This window comes from Scatophagus argus, chromosome 3 (assembly GCF_020382885.2).
Source record: "Scatophagus argus isolate fScaArg1 chromosome 3, fScaArg1.pri, whole genome shotgun sequence".
NCBI classification, from domain to species: domain Eukaryota; kingdom Metazoa; phylum Chordata; class Actinopteri; family Scatophagidae; genus Scatophagus; species Scatophagus argus.
The window spans coordinates 1,930,242-1,947,758 of NC_058495.1; the positions used below are offsets into that span (position 1 = coordinate 1,930,242).

General features: G+C 41.6%; 2 protein-coding genes across 6 annotated transcripts; one reads left to right on the top strand and one right to left on the bottom strand.

Annotated features, from left to right (window-relative positions):
- Positions 1-5,388, bottom strand: zgc:153675 (uncharacterized protein LOC768179 homolog). Of its 2 annotated transcripts, XM_046380639.1 has the most exons (4): positions 5,215-5,388; positions 5,069-5,118; positions 3,345-3,432; positions 1-1,398 (listed from the first exon to the last, which is right to left on the bottom strand). In XM_046380639.1, the coding sequence occupies exons 2-4, from the start codon at positions 5,075-5,077 to the stop codon at positions 1,112-1,114; spliced, it is 384 nt and encodes a 127-aa protein (XP_046236595.1). In that variant the 5' UTR covers positions 5,078-5,118; positions 5,215-5,388; the 3' UTR covers positions 1-1,111. The 2 variants fall into 2 exon arrangements, with proteins under 2 accessions (XP_046236595.1, XP_046236586.1); XM_046380630.1 differs by having other exon boundaries at positions 5,069-5,387.
- Positions 5,389-6,686: 1,298 nt separating this feature from the next.
- Positions 6,687-16,114, top strand: rbbp5 (retinoblastoma binding protein 5). 4 transcript variants are annotated; one of them, XM_046380652.1, is made up of 14 exons: positions 6,687-6,844; positions 8,348-8,373; positions 8,528-8,700; positions 8,799-8,939; positions 9,105-9,267; positions 9,965-10,074; positions 10,233-10,352; positions 10,615-10,768; positions 10,910-10,981; positions 11,154-11,271; positions 11,648-11,717; positions 12,354-12,589; positions 13,376-13,600; positions 15,722-16,114. In XM_046380652.1, the coding sequence occupies exons 1-14, from the start codon at positions 6,826-6,828 to the stop codon at positions 15,775-15,777; spliced, it is 1,683 nt and encodes a 560-aa protein (XP_046236608.1). In that variant the 5' UTR covers positions 6,687-6,825; the 3' UTR covers positions 15,778-16,114. The 4 variants fall into 4 exon arrangements, with proteins under 4 accessions (XP_046236608.1, XP_046236618.1, XP_046236628.1 ...); XM_046380662.1 differs by having other exon boundaries at positions 15,725-16,114; XM_046380672.1 differs by having other exon boundaries at positions 13,376-13,453.
- The last annotated feature ends 1,403 nt before the right edge of the window (positions 16,115-17,517 follow it).

Consider the following 17,517-nt stretch of genomic DNA (forward strand, 5'->3'; position numbering starts at 1 on the left):
TTTAACCTTCCAAACTATTTTATTGATATATCCAAAAAAAAAAAAAAAACACACGAGACATCCAAACAGTCCCATCAGCAACAGCTCCCACTCACTCCATATGTTGCATTGAAATGTTGATATAACATACAAACATTCACAAATGTTGCCTGCACGACAGCACAGCATTCACCGACTGACCGGTCCAGACAACATCAGGCGCTCACACATCCAACAATGAATAAGATGCTGCTGAATGCTGAATTTTTTTTTCTTAAATCTTAAAAAGTCAACTTGTCAAGGTCCGACGCAGCATTTGAACATTATACACAAAAACAAAACATTTCAGCAATAATATAGCTGTAGGAAAGGCCTGAGCTCAGTGTGTCGTACTTGTGGTTGTGTTTACAGTCTTCAGACATGAATTTTTAAGGAGTGATGTGGATCCAAGGCTTCTGGGTAAACACCGCCCCGGGCTCTTCCAAAACACTAATGAAGGTCAGACACAGAGAAGGCTGTAAACTGATGAGTGCTGCTGATCCCCTGCATTTTTTTTTTTCTGAACACACACATTGTTTTTGTCACACAAATTTCAATAGTACTTCAATACCTTTGCAAAAAGACTTAAAAAAAAAACAAATCAGCATCTTAATTCAGAAACATTTCACCAAATAAATGTAGTTTGGAAAGAGTGAAAAGAAGAAAGAGGACTGCAATAGCATAAGTCTGGATTGTAAACAGATAGCAGTATTCATCAAGTCGTCCATCACGTGCTGTGGCTCCCAGTCCATGCAGTCTGCCTAGAGACAGACAGACAAAGCCCACTCCATGGCAGCTGAGGAACTGCATGAAGTGTCTCAGTGAAGTATCTTGTAAATCTGGATTGTTATGGTATTGTAGTACTACTGAATTTTCGGTACTGAATGTAGTATCTGCATCAAAGTCAGTCTCAGTATGGTGACAACATTTAAAATGTTCAAGACTCAGAAAGGCATCAGAAGGCACTGTGGATTATGATTGGCAGACAGAGACCAGCTGACAGGCTCTCTCTCTCTGTTGGCTCAGGGCGGGGCAAGTCCATCATCATCATCATCATCAATCATCTTCATCATCTGTACCACCCTCCTCCCCTTCACTCGGCCTTGTCTTTCCTCTTGGCTGTGAACGGGACTTTGCTGGCGACCGTCGAGCCCACTGTGGAGACGCCGCCAGCTACAGCGGACACCCCGCCCTTCACCAGCCCCACCCCCACTGACGGCACTGTCGTCACAGCCGACTTGGTGATCTCCAGGCTCTTGCCGCCCACCCAGGCCACCCCGCCCACCGCCGCGCCCACGACTCCCTTGGTGACGTTGAAGAGGCCTCCAGTCACCCGCCACATCATACCAGGGGGTGGCGCCACGTGGTCCTTACCAGAGTCTGAAAACAAATCAAACATGCATGAAACCTCACATTACTCAGTCTTACTGCTGCATACTGCTAATGGAGCCTGTTCTGTTCTGCTTTCTTATTGTCAACAAATGCCATGAGCAGACCCAATTCAACAATGTTTTTGTCAGTCTTTCCATAATTTTAGGCTTCTTTGCTTCTTCTGTCTGTGGCTCTCACTCCATTGGTTCTGGCTGAAGATCAACACCTTTAAAACTGTTCACACTTTTAAAATGCCTCAGTGATTTCCTACAGTAGCTGCTCACTCTGGTGTGTTTCAGTTATTTTTTTCGCAAATGTTACTTAAAAAGAAAAACATTTTGCTGTAGCAACACTATTTTTCACTCACTGAAAAATCTGAATTCCTTAAGGAAATAAAGGAATTCTGATTTTTCACTCACCCTAGCAAGTATTTCTGGCAGCAGGGTGGACTGCACAGTCAGTTATTATGCATATATTGTTCACCATCTTAGTTTAGAATGTTAGCATTTACTATTTAGCACAAAATACCAAGTACAGTTGAAGCTAATGGGAAAATCACTAGTTTTGAAGGTACTTAAAAACATAAAAAGTGGTGAACTGACTGACCTTGTTATCCTGAGTGCCAGCCCAAAAAACAAACAAACAAACAAACAAAAAACAACAACAAAAAACATTTGTGGTGCCACTGGTGCTATTACACAACCAGGAGCGCATCTTTAAATGTTGGCTTTCTCATTAAGCCTCTGATGGTCACTAGAAGACTGTGCTATGAAACAAATATTTCTATTATCTGGCTTCATTAAGCTTAATAAATGCAATCTTGCTAGGCAGTCACATGAAGCTTGTTATGAACTGTAAGTCAACCCAGGATTTTCCAAGGTGTCGTGAGCCTGTTCATGTAAATGTGAAGGCGTTGGCAGCTTGTGACCCATCACTTACATGAACCAGTCTACTGGCAGCTGAGCAGCAGGTTTTACAAACTATAATATTAGACAGATATGAAGAAGTTAAACACATAATCCAGGCTAAAAGCAACACAGCTGCAGCTGCCAAATGCTGGAAGGTCAGCTGGCCAAAAAATAACAAACTGCGTGAATGTGGAAATTAACAAGCCTCACTGCTTCATTATAAGGCCGAGTAGAGATCTGACTGTACTCCACTAAATTACTGGAAACATTCTTATTCTTACAGTCTTCTTCTTTCAGCTGCAACCTCCAGTGTCAAACTAAAATGGAAGCTAACAAATATAAAAACATAAATCAAAGCAGTACTTTCATATCTTTTAAGTAAAACAAGCACAAGGTTTTAGTGTTTCAGTCAGCCTCTGCTGTAGGCTGATATCTGTGTACAAGAGCACAATGAAATGGCTTTGACAGGCAACAAAAATCAGATGAAGAAGACAGGAGGGGGTCGTCTACACAGGATTTACTCCTCTCATTATCTATGCACTGAGCTCTGTGATTTCTATGAAGGATAAGAACGTGTTCCAGGGAACTGAACGGTCAGAAGGCAGTGCTTTAATATGTCTGGATCTATTATCTCAGAGCAGGTTAGGTATGCATCATAAGTTACCATGGCGATGTTCCACGGTAAGAGGTGAACCACCGTCATAACAATGAAAACCCAGAGTTAAACCTAAAATGACCCGTAACACAGGCCTCTGGAGAGTAAACTGTTATCAGGATTGGTGTGTTGAAAATAGAATCATGCTTCATCCAGTAACAACATGATGTTTACTGAAAGCAGCAGCAGGGGACTAAGCCGGTGCAAAATGTCTTCGCGTCAGAACATAAATAGCAGGTCGGAGCTGAAGCTGTTCTTACACAAACACACACACTCCCCTGACAAACCAACTGTTTCTGAAATAGCAGTGGGCAACATGTGAGCACAGATTGCACCATATTCCCTGCTGATGTTGCAGTGTTTAGTCACAGCCTGGGGAGCTCACTGCTTACCCTGTGCAGACTGGCTGTTGGCGGGTTCAGCTTCATCCGAGACCACGCTGGTCCCAGGCTGGGGCTCCACGTTAACGCTGTTTACATCCTGGAAAACACAGGAAAATCCCAAAGCTTTCTTTAATCTGAATTAACCACCCTTCACTTTATCAAATATCAAAATCTAATGTGCGATTACTTAGTATCAAAAGCTGCCATGAACTGAACTTTCGCATAAAATGTCTGCTCATAATAACAAGATTATGACAGCTGTTGATTGTGAAGGAGCTTCATCAAGTCTGGAAAATAACCGTGATGATGATGACAGTGACTTCTTTAGTTGAATGAAAAAAGGGTTTTGTAGAAGAACATGAATGTCTCTTTTCTATGTGAGGTATCCAAAAAAAGCATCATGTAAAATCAAATCAAGCAAATATAGCCCAAATGACATGATGAAGCCACTTCTAAAGCCTAAATGTCTGAATGTGCCTCTGTGCGAGTGCTGTTGTTGTTGTTCAAGGCCAACTCCTCTTAATGAAGGCCTACACACAAGCTACAGACTGAAAACCTCACACGCTGTTTGTGCGCCTGTCACAAATGTCCTGCATGAGGTCCCACAGGAATTCAATGAGACTGAGTTGATGTTGGGACGAATATTCTACTTCTGTTGCTGTGCATGTCAAATTCAGATTTTATATGTGTTAAGTATAAAGGGAGCAGTCTTCCACACCTTGTCATCCTGTGAAAGAAACTTTATTTCAGCTGAATCACAGATATGAATTCCTGTCTACAGTCAAACATGTAATTGTGTTACATACTGTATTTATCACACTCCAAAGATGATGTAGAGCATGCGGGGCACCTTTCATTAACTTGCTTGTCTGACATTGGGTGCTTTTTGCTTTGTGGATATGTTTGTGTGTGTGTTGGTGGATTTTTATTTCATCAAATAGTATTTCAGCTCCATCCCTCTCTTTTTTTAAGCCATTGATGATGGAAACACAATACAATTTGGACATTTTTGTTTAATGTTTTGTTTGACATCTAATAGAGCGAAAGGATAAGAGGTGGCTTCCACTAACTGGTGGCCATGCTGTTGAAGGTAGCTGCGACCTTACACCTTTTGACCCTTCCAACTGAGTGATACCTCCCTCTTGCTACAGGTGAGTACAGCAACTAAACCATGATTCTTTGATTACTGAATGACTTCAAATTAGTGCATATATGCACATGTTTGTCAGAAAAATAGATCATCATCATTTAGCTGAACATCACCCCACCCCCTACCTTTTTTTTTCTTGTGACCCATAAAAGGTGCCCAGATCCTGCCTGAGGTTAAGAACCAGTGCTGCAACGTATGTGACACATATTGCCACTGCTGGGTCTGGAAGCCAAATCCAATATAAAAATTTGGAGCTTTTTTTTTTTTTTTTTAAATTAGCATTTGGCACAGCTCAGTAGCATTTGCAGGAAATTGTGATGCGTTCCCTTAATGCCACTTGGATAGGAAATTAGACTTTCAGAGAAGAACAGGAAAGAGGGCCCATCTCCTAAAATGAGTAGCCTAAAACTCACCTGTCACCTGTTGTTTTATTCAAATTCCACATCATCACTCATATAGCCTGCTGCAGAAAAAAACTACAACCACATAACGTCACTGCAGTTAAAACTCCGTCACTCACATTAGTTCGTCACGCATATTTTTACATATTCTAACATTAATAAGGATGCTGGTTGGTCCTTACCTTCACCATTGTTCCCAGTGCTTCTCCCACAAACACACCTGGCGGAGAAACTTGAGACAGAAGCAGCTTCTGCTTCAGTGTGCGAACCAAACTAAAGACTTTCTGTGTATGTGCGACCCAAACTTTCTGCTCTAACTGCTACCGACCTTTTCTTGACGCTTTTCACGCCTTTGTCGCATTAATGAGCTGCTCTTTAACTTCTCACACACAGCCACAGGGAGAGGTACGCAGCTCTCTTTTCACCCTGCTGGTTCTGCCGACGTGGCGCCTTCGCCACATACACGCACACATACACAAGCGGTTAAACCAAAGCACTGGACTTCCGTTTAGAATCTTCAAATTAAAACGATTTCCAGTGGTGAGTTGCGTATATTACAAAAGGCTATATCTATGGATGGACTGCATTAGCCTTTTGGCCAGGTGAATTGGGTAACAGAGTGAACGGGTTACTGAAGGGGAAAAGAATACATAAGAATTAGATGACTAAAAGACAGGAAACAACTAACATAGTTTTAAAATATTATATGTATTTTATGTCTTGCCTTCTGCAGGACCTCAATTGCTTTCCTTTCCTTATCTCACCGTTACAGCCTCATTCTACTTGGAACCGATGGCCAGAAATTATCCCACATGCACAGCACAAATTGTGAAATTATAAAATTATAAATCATGAAATTATAATGTACATCTTAGGAATACAGGTATGAGCAGAACAAAGGTTTTTTTTTTATGTCTGTTAGGTTTTTTGCTGTGACCTAAAGGTCCTGTGTCATCCTTTTTCATGTACGAAAACGTTCAGACTGAACCTTCATTACTTTGAACCTTTATTGTGAACACAGGAAGTCGCTTGTGGGCGGTTGTTGTAGCTACAGCTCCGGATCCACCTCCGTATCCTCCATCACCAGCAGCTGTAACTGGTTGCTTTGGTGAGAAGGACTGTGTAAAGTCTCTGTGTGACATTACTGTGAATGTTTCTGATGTCACTGAAGCCATAAAGTTAGAGATAGTGATGAGGTAGAAAGTAAATGGTCAAGGTCCGAATGGTGATGTTGGCAGCAACTTTCATTTGCTTTTATTAGAATAGAATAGAATAAAGTAGAATAGTCAACTGTAGTACATAAATATCAGTCATGCCTTAACCTGTGAGGATGCCCATAATACACCCCCACCCCCAACCCAGGTCAATATCAAAAAAGAACTTTTAATGTGAAGGAGGCTTTACCTAATACTTATCTGCACAATGAGTATTTTTACTCTTGGGGGCTATAATTTCTCAGTGCTAATACTTCTATTATTGTAAGTGAGAATTTTTGAATGCAGGATTTTCTTTCACTATAGTATTGTTCCTTTTACTTAAGCAGAGTACTTCTTTCACCCTTGCCTTTCAACACTTAGAAGCGCTGTTACAGATCATTCTTCAGCAAGCGGGGTTTGGAAGAATTCAGACTATCAATCTTTGTGGAAGGGGTTATTCAAATTTAGCAGTTTACTTGTGGGAAACTAGAGTAATGTACAGAATTAAGATGTTATTTTCTTTTTAAGAGGTTACTAACTCCAGTCCTTTAATTTAAGGCGAGATAATGGCGGTTCTGCACTCTTTATTTTGTTCAGGCATATTACGCGTGGCATTGTTTGGGGTCCTTACTGGAGGCTCGGCGCCAGTCTCCCCGGCAGTGGAAGTAAATACGAGTGAAATTTAGTAAGATATTCTGAGAAATTAGTTTGTTGAGGAAATTGGGATCCCTGGTCGTCCAGCAATGAACCTCGAACTGCTCGGTAATTAATACATGTTTATTTGCTTTCAATTCCAATAACTTTTCTTTCATGTGGAACATTGACGTTGTGTAGCTGCTAATTGTTATGGTTAGCGATGCCCGTTAGCTTAGCATGCTAATGCTGATATGAATCAAATTAAAAAATACATGAACTATTAGAATCGCACTGTTCTGTTAAACTTCTTACGTTAAATTCAGTCCTAAAGTATCATCCGAATCTGTTTAAAGCTGTTTGTAAGTATGGAAGCACACACACTGGTTGTAAGCTAACGTTAGCCCCGATAGAGTGTCTCTCGATGTCTTTGAATGACATGTTTTTTATGGAAAATACATATCGTTACCATAAGTTTATTGAGAATGTCATCATATATTCACCAAGCCTATGAATTGTTTGCTCTTTAATAGAACCACGGGGAGAGAAGTATACACAGCTGGTTAATATGTGACAGGGAGTAGCGTTAACCTTACTATTGAGGGAAAATATACTAAAATAGGTTTTGCACAGCCTTTAGAGTTGTTATGATAATTTAGTCCAGATTTGAAAAGTATACACACAGTGTTTTTTGACCTACAAATGATTTATTTATTTTCAGAAACAGAACAGTATCTAAATCTGTGTTTTAATCAGTCTGTAATTCATAAGTCCAAATACTGTGCTTTTGAGCTGAGTTAGACCAAAACAGAGTGGTACAGTACGTATGTGCCTGTATGATGTCAACTGTGGAAAGTTGTGTTTTTGAGCCAGCTGTCACCTTGATGCATACGTGCTGACTAGAGGTCCACCGATTGCTATTTTCTTGGCCGATTCCGATTTCCGATTTTTTTTAAGTGTGACCTGCCCATGCTAATTTTTCCCGATTACGATTTTCTTTCTTTTCTTTCTATGAACTGTAATTGACAGCATGCACAAACAAAAATCAGCTTTTCTTCAATGCAAAATTTTACTCCCATAATAAAAGATGCTTAAACTTTACCTGACATATTTTACTTTAGCAAGCAAAAGCAGCTGCATAACAAGCACAGGCAGGTGAGGCTGCTGGTTTGTGTCTAGCACTGAGCTCTGGCTAGCTTTAGCTGCTTTTCCTTTGCTAGCTGGGCATGTTCAGCTGGGTGATGGTGTTTTAAGTGTCTGATTAGGTTTGTTGTTCCGATTGTTTTCGTGGTAGTCCTCCATGATTGACTTTGGTCTTACATGTATTATAAATTGCTAGCGTTGTGTCTTCTTCACTCCCAGTGAAGAACTTCCATGCTAAAGAAATGATAGTGTGCGGCTGTGATGTTATTGCCTGCGCCGCTCTGCGTACGCGCATACGTAAAACGGACCGGCTTGGATTCCAAGATACGGGAAACTGACCGACTGGTCTCCGGTTGCGGGACGAGGACATTGAAAACCGGCTGATTCAGGTCCCTGGCTGATCAGTCGGTTCATCTCTAGCCCTGAATGAATGTTACTTTTCTTTTGAAGTGTTTCTCATCACCGTCTCTTTTGTTATGCCTCTCCTAGAATCATTCGGGCAGAACTATCCAGAGGTAAGCCATCAGTTCTTAATGTACATATGTAGAATACTGTTAGAAGTTCTGGTTAATATTTGGGCACTGAACGTCTCTCTCTCTCTCTCTCTCTCTCTCTCTCTCTCTCTCTCTCTCTCTCTCTCTCTCTCTCATTATCTGTATGCACTGTTAGGAGGCAGATGGCACCCTGGACTGTATCAGCATGGCCCTCACCTGCACCTTCAACCGCTGGGGCACCCTGCTGGCTGTGGGCTGCAATGATGGCCGCATTGTCATCTGGGACTTCCTCACAAGGGGCATCGCCAAAATCATCAGTGCACACATTCACCCAGTCTGCTCTTTATGGTGAGACAGATCATACATCAGGATGTATGTGTGGCCAAGTCTTTCAAACTAATGTCCAAACTTAAGCATCACTTCGTGCTGTATGTTTGTGTGTGCAGCTGGAGTCGAGATGGCCACAAGCTGGTGAGTGCCTCCACAGACAACATTGTCTCCCAGTGGGATGTCCTAACTGGAGACTGTGATCAGAGGTTCCGCTTCCCCTCACCCATCCTGAAACTGCAGTACCACCCCAGAGACATGTAAGTGACCTGACAGCATCTGTCTGTATGTGTTTCATCTGATGTGTTCTGGGGTTCAGCTTTTCACATGATGGGTCTTTGCCGGTTTAATTTGTCTTGATTGGTGATAAATTAATATTAATAGTTGCTATTTTATAATGACAAGAAATTATGTTTGTATTTTAGGGACAAGGTGCTAGTGTGTCCCATGAAGTCAGCCCCGGTCCTGCTCACTCTGTCCGACTCCAAACACGTTGTCCTACCTGTGGATGATGACTCAGACCTGAATGTAGTGGCAGCCTTTGACAGACGGGGGGAGTACATCTATACTGGCAATGCCAAAGGAAAGGTTAGTCTGTCTGTCTGCTTGTCCTGGGAGAAGAATCCCTGCTCTGCAGACCTTCTTGAGCTTTCTTGTGTTGTTTCTTGGGGAGATTTTGCATATTGAAGGTATAGTGACAGGCCAAGTCATACACTGTACAGATTGTGTATTGGCAAATTGTGATTAAAGATTTTGGGCTATATGAGTAAAATTTTAGTGCTACACTAGGCAAATGCTGCGTTGTTGTATTGGTGAAATGTTTGGTTGTATTGTGATTTATGGGCAATGGTTATGGATTTTTGTATGCAATGCATTGAAGAATATTAACACTGAGCATTGAGTATTCCATCAGAGACAAGAAACGAAGTGATATTCCATTAGGCACTGCTAAGCTATGCTGCAGCAAGTGTGTCAGTTATTAGCTTGTATATGCAGCCCCTCAGTAGCTGTAAGATTAGTCTTAGTTTCTACAGTACACTTTTAAATTACATACTAACCTAATTTTGAGTGAAATGTCATGTCTAGTAAATGGGAATGTTAAAAAGGAAAAAAAAAAAATCTAAAAAGACACCATGGCAGATGTCAGTGCAAGTTAATAAGCCTAGACATAGACTTCACAGATTTTCATCTTATTTTAGCTTTTGATCAGACGAAATAATAAAATCTGTTCCTTAAAGGTTTAGTGAATAACAAAGCTCTTGCAAATTTCTCTCTACTCTTGCAGATCCTGGTGTTGAACACAAACACTCAGGAGCTGGTGGCTTCCTTCAGAGTGACAACTGGCACCAGCAACACCACTGCCATCAAATCAATTGAATTTGCACGCAAGGGCAGGTGAGTGACACCAGGATGTCTAGACCTGAATGAACAAATTCAGGATGGACTGCACAATCTGCACCTTTAATGTTAGGTTCAAGTCCCTTTGGGGTTCTCTGTCCTGTACTATCTCTATCCCTATCTCTAATGTTCCCTTCTCTTTGTCTGTGTGTCAGTTGCTTCCTTATAAACACAGCAGACCGTATCATCAGGGTGTATGATGGCAGGGAGATATTGACATGTGGCCGAGACGGTGAACCTGAACCCATGCAGAAACTACAGGACCTGGTCAACAGGTATGTCAGTGCAGGACTACAGCAGATGATGTACTGCTGGGTATAACTGTTATGCTATTGCATAATGAATGTTTAGGCAAGAAATTGCAGTGATAGAATAGGCCAGTATTCTTCCTGATGCAATGTTTGTATAAAATTTGCTGGGAAGAAAAGAGGAAGAGATTTATCTTCCTGGAAAAATGTTACATTTCATAACGCTCCCTTTGTGTCTTCCTTTGCTTTTTGTTTGTCCATGTCCTTCACCTGTGTCTCCTGTGTTCAGGACCCCGTGGAAGCGATGCTGTTTCTCCGGTGATGGTGAGTACATTGTGGCCGGTTCAGCCAGGCAGCACGCACTCTACATATGGGAAAAGAGCATCGGCAACCTGGTGAAAATCCTGCACGGAACCAGAGGAGAGCTCCTGCTGGATGTTGCTGTAAGTGTGTCAGAGCTGAAATGCTGAGTCAGAGCACTCACACTTCTGTCAACAAATTTTAAAGTATATTGAAATTATAGAGGGGCAATGTGTTGTTTACATTCAGACAATTTACCCATCTCACCTTTGACCTCTGTCCAGTGGCATCCTGTCCGTCCAATTATTGCTTCCATCTCCAGTGGAGTGGTGTCCATCTGGGCTCAGAACCAAGTGGTATGTAGACAGTGATAAATGCATCAATTTCTGATGCTCAGAACTTTGGTGCCATATTCCCTCTGCACAAAAATGTAGGAATTTGACCTTGACCGAAGGTCAACTACCAGCTGAGTCAATTTTAAGTGGTGAAACAAAACGATCGATGTGTGACTGCCTTGTTTTCCTGCAGGAAAATTGGAGTGCCTTTGCTCCAGACTTTAAAGAACTGGATGAGAATGTAGAGTATGAGGAGAGAGAGTCTGAATTTGACATTGAGGATGAAGACAAGAGTGAACCTGAGCAGACAGGTAGATGACACACACCTACATCTCCTTTAGTATTATATACTCACAAGGCGCCATTACAAATTACATAGGAAAACCTCTCTTGCTCTAGACCACTGATAGATTAGAGACAGTTATTTTTATTGTTGTTTTTTATTGTTATTTTTATTTTATGTCAAGTGCAAAACACACAAGTGCATTCATTTCCTTTAAACTCCATTCCTATTTTAATTCTTGGGGTGGTTCTTAAGACAGCTGTCACTCGATCATTCTGTATGTCACACACAGGCTGAATATCACACACGTTTGCAGTAATCCATTTAGAATGTGACAGCTGCTGACTGAAGGTTGATCACCTGTTCTGCTTTCACTGGTAACTAAACTAGAGCTCGTGTTGCAGGTGCAGACGCTGCAGAGGATGAAGAAGTGGATGTCACATCTGTTGACCCCATAGTTGCTTTTTGCAGCAGGTGAGAATGAAACAATGTTCCCTTTCTAGTCTGAAAGGGAACAGTGTCCCACCCCCCGTGAATCACCGTGAAAACTAGCTTGATGCTACTTCAGTACTTTGTAACTGCATCTTCTTAAGTGCCATAATGAAATCAGAGTGACAGCAGTAGCTTCATACTGCAGCTTGCCAACTCACTAAAAAATTGTAATTAAAGGTGTGGTAGTGTCTGTGCACAGGTAGAGACCCTGTCCTCAGCCTTTGTGCCGCACTGTGTAGTCCCTTACCAAAAACAGTGTGAGGTCAGGACTCTGTTTGTCTCTGTGAGCTGCATAGAGACAGACAGGAGAAGAGAGATAGGATGCAGCCTGCAGTTCAGCTGTATTCACACAAAATCCAGGCGGTTGTGCAGAGGCTTGGGTGTGCTTATTTGTGTTTTGAAAGGCAACTTCTGTAAAACAATAAGAAAATAATGTTTTATTTCTCTGATTCATCTGCTGCATCTGCCTCTCTCTCTCGACCGTTTAGCCACAGAGGAGTTGCAGCAAACTTACAATTGTGTGTTTCCACACAGCAACTGAAACACGAGTCATACTTTTAAACTCAAATCTAAATGAGGTTTTTCACACATAGTCTTGTCTGTGTTTGGGTCTTGTAGTGATGAGGAGCTGGAGGACTGTAAGGCCCTGCTGTACCTTCCCATTGCCCCTGAGGTTGAAGATCCAGAGGAAAACCCCTTTGGCCCCCCACCTGACGCATCGACCCAGGCTGCTGCCCCAGAGGACGCATTGGCAGGCGGCGACAAGAAGCAGAGGCAACCTTCATCTGAAGGAGGGCCAGCCAAGAAAAAGGCTCGCACCACGACTATTGAACTGCAGGGAGTGCCCAGTGACGGTGAGCGAAACACAATAATTAGTACACCCACAGGATGCCGTGTCAACCTGACATTTCTGTCCTGAAACTTTATTTTCCTCAAATGCAGGGAATAAGAAACAGTCTTGGGCCTCCATTTATAATTTTGCCCAGTCAGCTTTATTAAGAAGCCTCCTTATTTTCTAATCATCTCCTTTTTTAAATTAATATTTAACACAAGCCCAACACATCCTTCTGTTGTCTTGATAAATTAAATATAATTCACACAAGGATTGGTACACAATTTGGTGCAGATATCGTCAAGTTGACTTTTAAGATAGATAGATAGATAGATACTTTATTGATCCCGAGGGAGATTCAATTGTGTCTACACAATTGAATCTCCCTCATTTGTGTAGACACATTTTAATTTGTCCAGAAAACTTTGGGTTATCATTGAACTATCTACAAAACTAATGACATTCCCGTAATCCTCTGATTTGTGTTTACTGCTGATGAGTAAATGTTTGCATGTGATCAACAAAATGGGAAAGAAGAAATAAATGCAGTGAATGAAAACTGTATAGTTGATAAAATGAAAATTAAACTGAGTTAGAGGCAAACTTAAAAACAGGTGATTAAATCGAATTTGCCCTTGAATCCATTCTCTCTCTCTCCCTCTCTCTGTCTCTCTGTCTCTCTCTCTCTCTCTCTCTCTCTCTCTCTCTCTCTCTCTCTCTCTCTCTCTCCCTCTCCCTCCCTCTCTCTCTCTCTCTCTCTCTCTCTCTCTCTCTCTCTCTCTCTCAATACACACTCCCCTCTGCTCAGAGGTGCATCCCCTGCTGGGTGTAAAAGGGGATGGAAAGTCCAAGAAGAAGACCGCAGGCCGGCCCAAAGGCTCCAAAGGTAAAGACAAAGACTTCCCCTTCAGGCCCAAGCCCTACAGGGGTGAACGGCCCTCCTTCCCAGTGGACTCTCTGGGCAGCTCTGGCCCAGGAGGAGGAGGAGGAGGAGGAGGGATGAAGGGCAGAGCAGAGGTGGGCCTGGCCACAGGTAAGCATGCCACCGCCCCAGCTGCTGTTGAGTCTGGGAGCTCTGCTAGTCCTGCAGCCCTGCTAGCCTGACTGATGCCGCCTGTCTCCAAGGCCCTCCCCTCCCTGTTTTGCTTCACACACCCCCCACAGCACCCCCCACCCCCAGCTCACTGAGAGAGGCCCGCCTGCTGTAAAGCCACAGTCTGGTTCACAACAGTCACTGAACCCTGTATCTGACCATCTCTTCAAATTTATCTGACAAATATTGTTTACTGCAATATAAGAGGGAAGTTACTGTGTTATAGTTAGAGTTCCCTCATCTTTTAATGAGGAAATGGCAAAATACACAACATGCCCCTTAAACCCCTTTTGTACATATTACCGTGGTTGTAAGGGTAGGTGATATGACCTTAAAATATCCAAATAGTAGAAGATATTTTTGTTCTAATATTTATCTATATTTGAGTATAGGTCAGCTTCCTCTCCTTCATCTGATCCTAAGTGCCCATTGTCAGCTACCATCTGCATTCATGTTCTTACATAGCTAGAGTTTAGATTTTGATTCTTGTCATTGTGAAAGGATAAGGTGATTAAAAAGTAAATGAATTTCTGTTTTACATTCTGAAATAGAAATGTGATATGGATATAAGTAAACCAATAGCTGTCTGATCAGGAACAAGATGTTGGCAGCTGACAATGAATAAAGTAGGCAAGATGCCAGATCTGTACATGAGGTGCTGCTGCATCCATGCTGCTCAAGGGGGCTTTGTGGCTTCTCTGACCTGTTAACTTGCAAATCAAAGTGAAAAGCAAGAGGTTCTGCAACATATAGTTCCATAGTAGCTGATTATACAGTGACTGCTCTTGACCTTCACAGTTTTCTCACTCCCAGCTTGTGGCTTTATGATCGTATAACCTCTGCTAACATCAGCCTCACTTTGGCTTATTAGCCATCATTCTAACTTGGGTGAAGTTGGACTGTAGTTGGCAGATGGGTGTTGATGGTGCAGCTTGTTTTCCTGCGGGCTAGCTGGCTAGTCTACATCTACTTCCTGCTTGGCCTTTGACCCTCCTGCTCCCACTCCCACCTCGCTCCTTGGGCTTATCATGTGACATGATCGTGTCTGTAGCAGCGCCGCTCAGGTCTGTCTTTTCTGTTTCTGTTTGTGTCAGAGAGGCGTGGGGTGACAGTATATGTTCATATAGTCAGTGTTAATGTCTGAACTCATCCTGCTGTGATCTTCCATCAGAAATTCTGTTACCCAACAGCTACATTTACTGTGCAGGTTTGCCATGAAGATTTAGACATCCCCCAAATTTGTAACTCACTGCTTTGTCAGGTGTAAATATGTCATTATGCACAGGACTGCATTTTTACAAAAGATATTGAGAGCATAGTGTTCTTTCAGCAGCATCAAACAAATCATACATATGTCATTTGTATGATTGCATCAAGGAATAATCAAGGAATAATCCATGATGGGATCAAGGAAAATCTTATCTGTGAACAAATTTGTATGAGTTTAGCAGTTTTTGATGTAGAAAAAGTTGGAGAACCACTGGTCTAAATAACTGACAAATCAATAATGAAAGCTAATATCTTGTTTTTCTTTCCTTTGTGTTTGTCTGTTAGTGTTTTAAGTTTACTGATGTAGTTTGAGAAAGGCAGGTCTGCTCAGCTGATCCATATACAGCAGCAATCAGATATCATGCTGATTTGAATATTCGTGTGAACAGAAGTCACAGATCATATGTACAGCATTTGAACAGGCTACCCAGTCATAATTAAAACAACTGAAAAATGCACACAAACTGATATCCAATCCAAAGTTGTCTTTCAAACTCTGAAGTGCTTGTTCCTCCATAACTAAACAGGATGTGCAACATAACGAGCCTGCTGTTGTCAAAACAATAGATGGCAATGATGATGTAAAAACAAGACAAATATATAAGACAATGAGACAATAAATATTTATTGCAGTCCTTTTTCAAGGTAGCACAGTATAAACAAAGGAAGTAGGTCTATTTTATTAATATGTGTGTGTACAGCTATATTTTTGCTACATGGCAGTTAAAAAAAATAAAATAAATGTCTTAATGTGTGTGATGCGTCTTGACTCACAGTATCTGTGTCCCTCAGCAGGGAGCCTGGTCTCGCAGTCGTACAAACAGCATGACATTGGAGGGATGGACTGATCACTGCAGTGTACAGTTGTCAAGAATCACCAACAGGCTTAAACAAAGAGACACAAAGCCTGATGTCATGTACAGACTGTGTAAGCGAGCAGCCTCTTTGATGTGCGGACTGTTTCCTCTTCCAACCAGAGCACAGTGTCACAGGAGAACTCCTCAGGCCGGATGACTCGAGACGACGGGGAGCGTGAAGCAGCCGAGTCGTCACAGTAGAGATCACGTGTCCTCTGCCTCTGTAGGATTCATCATGTATAGTACCGTGTCCTGATAGTGTGTGTGTGTTGTTTTTTTTCTTGCTGTTTTTATACGTATTAAAACATTTTGATTTATAAATACCTAACTTCTGTTTGGTTCTGTTTGCAAACCTGAACTCACCTGTAGATCAGAACACATGGATTTCTGAGGCAGATGTCAATATTAAAGCTGGAAAAAGAATCCGAGGTCGTATTCAGAGAACATCATAAGGTTAAAAGTTTCTCCTAACTGCCTGAGTTTGAACCCATTCAAATAACTGAATTCAGATGTTCCAATCACTTCCATGGCCACAGGTGTATAAAATCAAGCACCTAGGCATGCAGACTGCTTCTACAAACATTTGTGAAAGCTCTCAGGAGCTCAGTGAATTACACTGTGGTACTGTGCTAGGATGCCACCTGTGCAACAAGTCCAGTTTCTTTGCTTCTAAATATTCCACAGTAAACTGGCAGTGGTATTATAACAAAGTGGAAGTGATTGGGAACAACAGCCACAAAGTGGTAGGCCACGTAAAATGACAGAGCGGGGTCAGTGGCTGCTGAGGCGCATAGTGTGCAGAGGTCAGCAACTTTCTGCAGAGTCAATCGCTACAGACCTCCAAACTTCATGTGGCCTTCAGATTAGCTCAAGAACAGTGCATAGAGAGCTTCATGGAATGGGTTTCCAGTGTCCCCGGCTCTTTGCAGTAAATTCACTGAGTTGGTCATTTTAGCACATTTTTTATACCAAGAAAACTAGACAAGCCATGCAAAAGGCACTTGCAGTTTTATACATGGTAGGCTCTGGTTACTGTTGGGTGTCAAATGAGGCCATCTCCTCCAAAGGTGTTGCATCAGGATTAAGCATTTTAGGGCTAGGGACAGGGAAGACAGGTTACTTCCATCGATGATGTTGAGTCTAAACTGGGCTTTTTCTTTACCTGGAATGGGGTAAAGGGCATTGCAGCTACAAATAAATCAATAGCGGATTTGGAATTATGTTTTAAGGTTGTGATGTTGCCCATGATTTCTCTTGTTTATTTGCAAGGAAGGTGGGACACTGCTGATCTCCGATAAGCATTTAAAGTAATATGAAGAAACAATTTTTTTGATTTCTCATTATAATGCATTGATATCTTGAAATCACAAAGCTTAATTAACCTGTTATCTGAAGATGAAAAAAAATATACACATAAAAATATATTCCATCATGTCTGCTTTGGTCTGTGAGAGCTAGCTAAACCTATGTTATGATAAGATAAGGCCTTTCTTTATAAGTCCCACAGTGGAGAAATTTGCATTATCGCAGCAGCACATGAGAGACAGCAAATAAAAATACAGATAAATAAAAAATGTAAAAAATAAAATAAATATACAAAGGTAAATAAGGGGAATATGAAAACACATGATATTTACAGTGTTTCACAACTGTTTACATTATTACATAATTATTGCACAGATAACACTCTCAGCCATGATAATGATATATTGGTCAATTTGTTAATTTCTT

Bases quoted from the DNA above. Each gene is read 5' to 3' on its own strand.
- zgc:153675 (XM_046380639.1), bottom strand. The intron at 1,399-3,344 runs GTAAGCAGTGAG...ATTTGTTTTCAG, and splicing joins CAACAGCCAGTCTGCACAGG to ACTCTGGTAAGGACCACGTG.
- rbbp5 (XM_046380652.1), top strand. The intron at 10,075-10,232 runs GTGAGTGACACC...TCTGTGTGTCAG, and splicing joins GAATTTGCACGCAAGGGCAG to TTGCTTCCTTATAAACACAG. The intron at 12,590-13,375 runs GTGAGCGAAACA...CCCTCTGCTCAG, and splicing joins GCAGGGAGTGCCCAGTGACG to AGGTGCATCCCCTGCTGGGT.